This window comes from Oncorhynchus gorbuscha, unplaced genomic scaffold (genome assembly GCF_021184085.1).
Source record: "Oncorhynchus gorbuscha isolate QuinsamMale2020 ecotype Even-year unplaced genomic scaffold, OgorEven_v1.0 Un_scaffold_945, whole genome shotgun sequence".
NCBI lineage: Eukaryota > Metazoa > Chordata > Actinopteri > Salmoniformes > Salmonidae > Oncorhynchus > Oncorhynchus gorbuscha.
The window spans coordinates 153,325-162,577 of NW_025745890.1; the positions used below are offsets into that span (position 1 = coordinate 153,325).

A 9,253-nucleotide genomic window follows, 5' to 3' on the forward strand; every position below is an offset into this window, starting at 1 on the left:
ACCGGGTTAGACCGGGTTAGGGTTAGGGTTAGACCGGGTTAGACCGGGTTAGGGTTAAACCGGGTTAGACCGGGTTAGGGTTAGGGTTAGACCGGGTTAGACCGGGTTAGGGTTAGGGTTAGACCGGGTTAGGGTTAGGGTTAGACCGGGTTAGGGTTAGGGTTAGACCGGGTTAGGGTTAGGGTTAGGGTTAGACCGGGTTAGACCGGGTTAGGGTTAGGGTTAGACCGGGTTAGACCGGGTTAGACCGGGTTAGGGTTAGGGTTAGACCGGGTTAGGGTTAGGGTTAGACCGGGTTAGACCGGGTTAGGCCGGGTTAGGGTTAGGGTTAGACCGGGTTAGGGTTAGGGTTAGGGTTAAACCGGGTTAGGGTTAGGGTTAGACCGGGTTAGGGTTAGGGTTAGACCGGGTTAGACCGGGTTAGGGTTAGGGTTAGGGTTAGACCGGGTTAGGGTTAGACCGGGTTAGACCGGGTTAGGCCTGGGTTAGGGTTAGACCGGGTTAGACCGGGTTAGACCGGGTTAGGGTTAGACCGGGTTAGACCAGGTTAGACCGGGTTAGGGTTAGGGTTAGACCGGGTTAGGGTTAGACCGGGTTAGGGTTAGACCGGGTTAGGCCTGGGTTAGGGTTAGACCGGGTTAGGCCTGGGTTAGGGTTAGACTGGGTTAGACCGGGTTAGGCCGGGTTAGACCGGGTTAGGGTTAGGGTTAGGCCTGGGTTAGACCGGGTTAGACCGGGTTAGACCGGGTTAGGGTTAGACCGGGTTAGGGTTAGGGTTAGACCGGGTTAGGCCTGGGTTAGGGTTAGACCGGGTTAGGCCTGGGTTAGGGTTAGACCGGGTTAGGCCTGGGTTAGGGTTAGACCGGGTTAGACCGGGTTAGACCGGGTTAGGGTTAGACCGGGTTAGACCGGGTTAGACCGGGTTAGACCGGGTTAGACCTGGGTAAATAATAACATGAGTGTCAACAACACATTGTGTTATAATATTGTACACTTTCTGGATTCCCATATGTCCAATGTTCTTCCTCAAAACAGCAGCAATTTAGTGACCATTTGCATTGGCATCTAATGTTTACGTATTCATTATTAAAATGTATGTAACTTCTATTTTGTTAATAGGAATTATTAAAAGTCTAATTAATTTTAAATATTTTCATACATGTAATTGTTTCTATATTTCTGTGTTTTATCACATGAGCAACCATTAAATCAATAATATATTCAACTGTATTTCACTTTAATTCATTGGAAAAGGTAATTGCCCCGACTGCTCATTATTATAATAATTTCTGTCATTAAACTAATAATAGTTGTTGTTACTTTATTACACCATGGGCTGTTGTTTTTGTGTTGTCGTTTACACTTGTTGGCCACTAAATAACAGGCGGTAAACATTAGATAACTTTCCTACGCATTAACATCGAACCACCTCTCCAGTGTATCTCTACTCGGTCTTAAATGTATTTGTTTGGAGTGTTAATGGCGTCTCTCTCCGCTGTGGCCCGGGGCGCTGGGAGGACCAGCTCACAGTGACAGCCTAATTATAGGCTCCTAGCCGCTTTATTACTCATTAAACAATCAACTGTACATCCACCGCTAAATGATTTGTGTTGTTGTATATATTAGGGAAACATAATATAATGGCAGGCTGCAGCTAGCGGCGCTGCAAACCTCAAGGTGCTTCGCTACAAAACCCAGAAACCAGACACCGGGGGGGTTATTTCATTTCAACTACAAAAGGCTCGTGAGAAGATGTGACGTGCGAATGTCGAGTAAAAGATGACATTCCATGCCTTGACTTCCGGGAAGGGCTGTCTTTTGTCCATCTGAATATATCAGCGCATTTAAACACTGAGGCATGTTGTTTATTCAGACATTATCTGGTTAATTATATTATAAGTACTTTTTTTATTTCTGCGTTTCATGTTGCGTCTTGACTGGGTTGATTTTCCTTTTTTCCTTCATAGTAATTTACAAGGGCGATTGAAACTTCATGGCGCGTGATCTTACAGAAGTAATCATCATCCCCAAATCCATACATGAATGAACCTACCGATGGAGATCTGAGAGATGGCTGAGCTCTGTGTATAGCTAAACAAAGTTGCTGATAATATAATGAATTGTGTTTTTGTCAGAAGGCACAACAAACACATCTGACCCTGTCCTGCCTTTACCACCCTCTGACCTGGTTCATTTTAGAACAGGCTTTTAACGGCGTAACTGTTTAGCGAACTGCCATCAAAATGTCACAAATTTATGCGCATAAATGTTCCTCTCCTTGAGAGAAGTCAACGTTTAGTGAAAAATAAAGCCACTTTGACCCCGGAATTAACACGGTGGAGAGTGCTGCAGTGCGCACTGAGGTGGCCTAGATTTTCATTTGATTAATTCAATTCTGTTAGACCTCCGTCACTCTGCCTTGCTCTTTGGAAAAAATACTCAAATAAGTTTTCATTGCGAAATAATCTCACAAGTTTACTAAAATATAGGACAACACCAATCTTTAGTCTTTGTAAAATGATTCGAAAACAAGTATTTTAAATAGCCTTTGTTAACGCTGAATGGAAATGATTTGACCCTCACAAGCAACGGGGCAAAGGGAAAACGGTTATGGTTTAAAGTCTATATAGAACATATGTTTCTAATCTTCTAAGAGTAATTATATTCTAAACTTTATCTGACCACACACACTGTGAGATAGTTTATTTTATTTAACCTTTATTTAACTAGGAAAGTCAGTTAAGAAAATACATTCTTATTTACAATGAGGCCCTACCCCGGGCAAACCCGAACCCGGACGACGCTGGGCCAATTGTGCGCTACACTATGGGACTCCTAATCACGGCCGGTTGTGATACAGCCTGGAATCGAACCAATGTGTCTCTGGTGTATGACACAAGCACTGAGATGCAGTGCCGTAAACCGCTGCGCCACTTGGGAGCAAATAAAACTTTGATAACATATAATCTTTTGACTCATATTCTAGGCTAACTCTGGTTGCTTATTCGAAATTGTAAAAAGTTCCAAGTTGTCAAGTGTTTCTAGAGTTTAAAGTGAAAATATTTTGACTTGGTCTATATTATTTATCTGTAAATGTACTGAAGCCTATAGAGGTCGCTGTGATACAACAATAGACAGGCACCGAGCCAGCCGACACGTTCAGCCTGCCATACCTCCAAACAGCGAATACAACATATATTCGTCTATTGCAAATACTACAATAAAATATTCAATTTAACCATTTTCAATAGGGATGTTGACATTGCGTTATCCCCACAAAATATGTAACATGAAATGTAATTGTTATAAAAACCAGTTGTAGGTGGCTATTATTGGTTTATATGTGTTTAATAGTTGTTTTAATTTGAATGAAACCTGTTAATATTATCGTGTTTAATGTCGGCCGAAGATATCGTTCTGATTCTGTAGTGAAGTCTGATCGTTGTGGATCCACATTACCACCGTTCATTCCAATAACCAAAACAATGTTACACTTCAAATGACATCACCATAATCCTTGCAGTTGTTCCTCATCATGAAACTATTATTAAAGTGATTGCAATAGAATGAGCTTCCTTCAGTCCCAATAGCCATCCCTATAACTTTTCCGATCACATGTAGCTGGCCGGACCCCAACACAGTTAGTAACCCTGCTAAACAACGTCACCTGACCGCTAACCTCTCACTATTAATAATATATTACCGAATCGACTTCTCTTTCTGACAGATTAGATTTTAACCATTTGATTTTGTTTGGGCAGGGCGTTCCCACATTATTACTTAATGATGCTCCCAGCTGCTTCTGTCCATTTCCCGGCACCAGCAACCATCTGGCCGGTTATTAGCACCTCAATGCGTCGACGCTCCCTCCCCATTTAACTGGAGAAAGTGGAATAACATTAGATGAGAGGGTCGGTATTATCCGCTGCTTTACCCGCTCTACTCTCTCTCTAACAGGGGACGAGGTGCAAGGCGGGTTCCTCTCAGCTGCTAATGATTACATTGGAATGAAACGTCTTAGCGTTAGTTATGATAAACCATTTACCCTGACGGATGTGTGTAGTAATACTACCACTACTAATAATAATTATAATAATAGCAATAATAATAATAACACTAACAATAATAATAATGACAATATTATTATTGTTATTATTATTATTGTTAGTGTTATTATTAGTAATAATAATTATACTGATAATAATCTACTAGGTTGAACCAAATTGTTGAATAATCTTGTGCAACAGAGAGCGTCCCCTGTTCTCTAAATATGTCACCGTGTCAGAGCTGTTTGATCCAGAAAATACAGAAAAAACTAAAGATCTATATTCTGATTTCTCGATAATTTCATTTCGTTTATTAGACAAAATATACGATCTGGACAAATGTCGTCAACGCACTATTTACACATGTAAATCAGTGTATGTACAGAGCAGAAGAAAGACAGAAGGAAAAGACTACCAAACGTCCCGGGGTAAAGAGCAGGGAATAACAGGCGCCATTATTTACAACAATAGACGAGATCCTGCCACAGGAGTTTATATCAAATTAGCCATTTGCTCTGAATGCTATGGTGAATTAAGTTATTTCTCATTGTCCTTTTCTGAGTGCGTAAAGTCTTTTTTTCCCCAGGGCAGAATGTCTTGATCAAGCCGAGGAGAGGGCCGTTAGAACCAGCTGCGGGGCTTCTTGCTGAGTCCTGGGGCTGAAAGAGCACAGAGGAGGACGAAGAGAACAATGAAAAGACAGAACCGTTTTTCTATACAATAGAATAGTATTTTCAAGTAGCCTAGTCACTGGGTCAACATACAGAACATGTCATCTAGGATTCTATATCTCTTCAAGTGTTCCTGTCGACGCGTTTTACCTATATCAGGAACTTCTATTTAAAGCATATCATTTATGACACGAATGATCCCACGTGTGTATAATACATGCCAAACCACACACACAAACAGGCCGTCATTTGAGGATGGTACTGCCAGCAGCGGCCTAGTGCTAACAGTGGGAAGAAAGAGGGTCTGTGTAAATGTTAGCACTCCAGACGGGGAGAAGTCTTCTGCTAGAACGCTCCCCAGGGCCGGGATGCTCCCCGGGGTCTTTAGGGAAGCCGAGCCCCAGACAGGTCCCGTTTTACGGGGGACTTGATAAGTAGTCAGCCTCCAGAGGGAGGGAATTAGGAGAGGGGGGGGGCTGGAGCCGAAACCCCGTGTCACCCGGGGAAGAACAACTCTTTTTTTAGAAGTCAGACCCACCTCTCACATCTGTCCACCAAGAAACCAGTCCCTATACCTTCTAAGAGCCTAACCACAACACACAGAATGGCACCATTTTGGAGGAAATCATTTGATATTACAATATTAGAATATCAGTCTTACTGATATAATTTAAACTGCGTTTAGCCAATCATTCAAACAGCGTCTTACCCATCATGAAGGGGTCTGAATGAGGACTTCAGAGATTGCGTTGGAGGAGAGACACTTCTTACAACGTTTTCACGGTCTGAAATAAAAGGATTTAACTCGTTACAAAATTACCAAAAAAATATATTTTATTTTTATTAAATACCTAAGTAATAACTTAATGCTTCTGTGTCATTGTTATTATTATAATGATGATTATTATAACAAATAATGTGTGTGTGTGTGTGTGTGTGTGTGTGTGTGTGTGTGTGTGTGTGTGTGTGTGTGTGTGTGTGTGTGTGTGTGTGTGTGTGTGTGTGTGTGTGTGTGTGTGTGTGTGTGTGTGTGTGTGTGAGTAGACATTTTAGTCGTTTTAAAAAAGCACTTTTGGACAAAATCCAATTGATAGGCTATGCATTCTGCATTAACAGTATTTTCTATGATTTTTGCTTCCCAAATAGAACAGTAAATCAAGCTTTGGGCAGACGATCCTAACTGGTGCAGACCTACCTATGTGCTTGGGGCTGAGTTGTGGCGAGGCTCCGGGCGACACCAACACCGAGGCCTGCTGCTGCTGCTGCAGCTGGGTCTGTAAGTGGAGGTTATGATGATGGTGCTGATTAACTCCTAGAAACGACCGGACATTGAGCAGAGAGTTCTGCCCCAGGAAAGCTCCGTTGGTCCAGTTATGGAACTTGCCTATCTGGCAGGTGTATAGTCCGTGAGAGGGCAGAAAGGCTGGGTGTTGCATCTGAGGCGGGGTGTGACCGGTAGGGCCGGAGGGAGAGGTGGACTTGACAGAACTATCAGGACTGGTAGCCGTCTCAGCTAACGACCAGATTTTAGGTTTATTGTTCACTGGGAGCTGAAAACTTCCCTGTCTGTCCGGGGACACAACTCTGGTGTTGCTGTTGCTATCAGAAAGTTCCTTCCCGGAGGAAATTGAGTTCTTAGATTTGTCGAAGGCCTCGTGCTGCAGAGCGAAGGCCCGCCGTTTCTCTAGACTGTCCAGTTCTCGGTTTCGCTCTCTGCCCTCCGGTTTATCATCGTCCTCCTCATTGCTCTGATCTCCATCGTTGTCGTCTATCTTGTCTATATCGATGCTCTCTAGATCGATCTCCTCCTCGTCATCGTTCTTCTCCGCGTCTCCCTCGTTGTCGGAGCCGAAGATGTTTCCATCCTCGTCCTCTTTACTCCTGGCTCCCCACGTCACCTTGTTCTCCTTCTTCAACCTCCTCCTGGCGTTAGCGAACCAGGTGGACACCTGCGTCAGGGTCATCTTAGTAATGATGGCCAACATGATCTTCTCTCCCTTGGTGGGGTAGGGGTTCTTCCTGTGCTCATTGAGCCAGGCCTTCAGCGTGCTGGTACTCTCCCGGGTCGCGTTCTTGGGCCTGGCCGGGTCCCCGTACTGGAACTGACCGTAAGGGTAGAAAGCTGGCGAGGTGTGGGCCGCGAAGCTGCCGGGGTGGACGCCAGGACTGTCCTTCAGCTCGTACTGGGAGCCCTGGAAGGATGAACAACGCCACAGGATTGGTTAATATGTTGCTTAGAAACACGTGAATTTCTATAAATGCCTAATACCACGCATATATTTCGACATGAATAGCATTTAAAAATGGGCCTACTCGCTTGGATATCCCTGTAACTCGTTTATGTGAATTACAGTTTGGGATTAATGTCCTTCAATAACGTCCAAAAGTTCCGAAAACTATAATACTCATAACTGATGTATTATATTTCAGCCTTCATATTTAAGAGTATAGCTATACACACACATATATTCATGACACGTTTTCGCGTTTTAATTACTGAGGTGAGTGGAACTACTTTTAATGCATTTGACCGAAATGGTGTCAGTTGCCACTGCGGCCTAGTCTGTTCCTATTGTTATTTAAGAAATACTATTTCTGTATCAAATACAGACGAAAGTAAGTATTGCAATTGTTAAATGAAGTGTATTTTGTAGGACAGTATAACACGTCAATGTCAACATGATTGTAAATGATTTATTTGATGCAGAAGGAGAAACTGTGACGTCTGTTAAAGAAGGCCTGGACTCGCTGCATTCGTGTAACCGGGTGCTGTAGCGATCAACTGCATTCTTTTGGAAAGAATCTGTAAATGGTTATTTTAACATGTCAGGCTATAAACCTTCAAAATATATATTTCATAAATACGTACGTCTTAATTATCCTCAAATAATTATCCTCGAAATGAATAGAACAAAGTAGAACTATGTTGCGAGACAAAATGATAATATAATGTGTAGGTCATTGTCGAGGCCTGGACTATGTTTTGACGTAAATGGTTTTGTTTATATAGCTACTATTTTATCCTAACAGTTAAATGATTTGTGTGCGTGACAAATTCATGCAAAGGCCTTTGTTGTTTCGATTCACCAAAACGAATAGCTGTCTTTAGTGACATTTCAGAAGCCGAGGACCAATGCTATAATAATTAAAATCAACTAAACTATATCATTTGTGTCACAAGCACCATTATCTAGACTAAACGCTCTTTTATACTAAATCACTTCTCCCTCAAACCGAACGGCACACCGGTTTTTGTCTCGTCTTGTAGATCCCACAATATTTATTTTAATGCAGCTGGAACAAACTCCCACTTCAAACGACTAATACACTCCCAAAGTAGGTTTACGAATAATGAACATTACTCCAATATTTAAGACGTGTAGATAAAAGCTAGAGATGCATTGTCATTTCTTATCAACAAACTTTCGGAGAGCGCGAGGATATGCAACTTGTAAAGAAACCGCAGAATGAATAGTTCTCAGCCGTCTTTTCACATGCTTTTTCCAGGCAAAATAAGTGACACACTTTGACGTAAAGCAACCATACAGACCACTATAATACAACACCAGAAGTATAGAAACAGCCCTTACCATTTGAGAGAACAGAGCCAGGTCAGCGCTGCTGTAAGGAAGGAATGCGCTGTAGTTGTGTGCAGTGTAGGGGTTTGCGTACATGCCCAACACCGAGGTGACTGCAGCCGCAGCAGCCGACTGGTTTCCCGCTAACTCAGAGCTCCCTCCCCGGGACGACGGAGTCAGGACCCCCGGGCGATCCCCGCCGTACACCGCTTGGGAGGCACTTAAGTACTGAGGGTAGCCCAACTGGGGGAAAGACATCCTCTCCGCCGAGTCGTCTGCCAAAACACGTCGGAACACGAGACCGAAGCGTAAAGAAGTCAAAGAGAAAGTGGCCAGGAAGCACAGCAGTAATAGGTCACAATGGTTCTTCTGCTATTCTTTCAATCTCAGCTGCTCTCTTTCGCTGCAATACCGTTGGATGTGACCACATCAACAATTGAGCTCCAACTGATGTGCCTGCCCCCAGGTCTCAGCCTGATCTCTCAGATACAATTTGAAGTTTATGCTTTGATTGGCATCCCACTTGAGCTGCAAGCTCCTCCTCGCCGGAGCATGTGGCTAGAGCATTGGCTGGGCCGCTGTCCCAGTGTTGGGAGTATTGTATGTTAAATGTTTAGCATTACAGTCCATTCACTGAAGCTTTGATTGTTGTATGACAACCTGTCTACACGATTTTACAGCTGTCCAACATAGTGGGATAAAGCACAAGGAGCAGGGAACTTCCTGAATACGTTCAACTGCCATTAACACAGAACAGTACAGGAGGGAAATGGTGGACTTGTTCTATAGGACTTATCAGGACATTTACTCTCTCATTTAGACATTTTACAATTTCTGTCTATAGGCTATTTTGGGAGTATGCAATTTTATTGAGTTTATTCTATTTTCTATTTGTTATTTCTATTATGTTATTATTCTGTCCAATCTCCGAATTGATGAACGTGGAAAATGACACGAG

The 9,253-nt window shown here is 43.0% G+C and overlaps 1 protein-coding gene across 1 annotated transcript; it reads right to left on the reverse strand.

The window, feature by feature from the left end:
• Nucleotides 1-4,335: 4,335 nt before the first annotated feature.
• On the reverse strand, nucleotides 4,336-8,756 carry LOC124020846 (iroquois-class homeodomain protein irx-1-like). The gene is made up of 4 exons (XM_046336139.1): nucleotides 8,308-8,756; nucleotides 5,913-6,909; nucleotides 5,427-5,502; nucleotides 4,336-4,705 (listed from the first exon to the last, which is right to left on the reverse strand). The coding sequence occupies exons 1-4, from the start codon at nucleotides 8,551-8,553 to the stop codon at nucleotides 4,648-4,650; spliced, it is 1,377 nt and encodes a 458-aa protein (XP_046192095.1). The 5' UTR covers nucleotides 8,554-8,756; the 3' UTR covers nucleotides 4,336-4,647.
• Nucleotides 8,757-9,253: the final 497 nt, after the last annotated feature.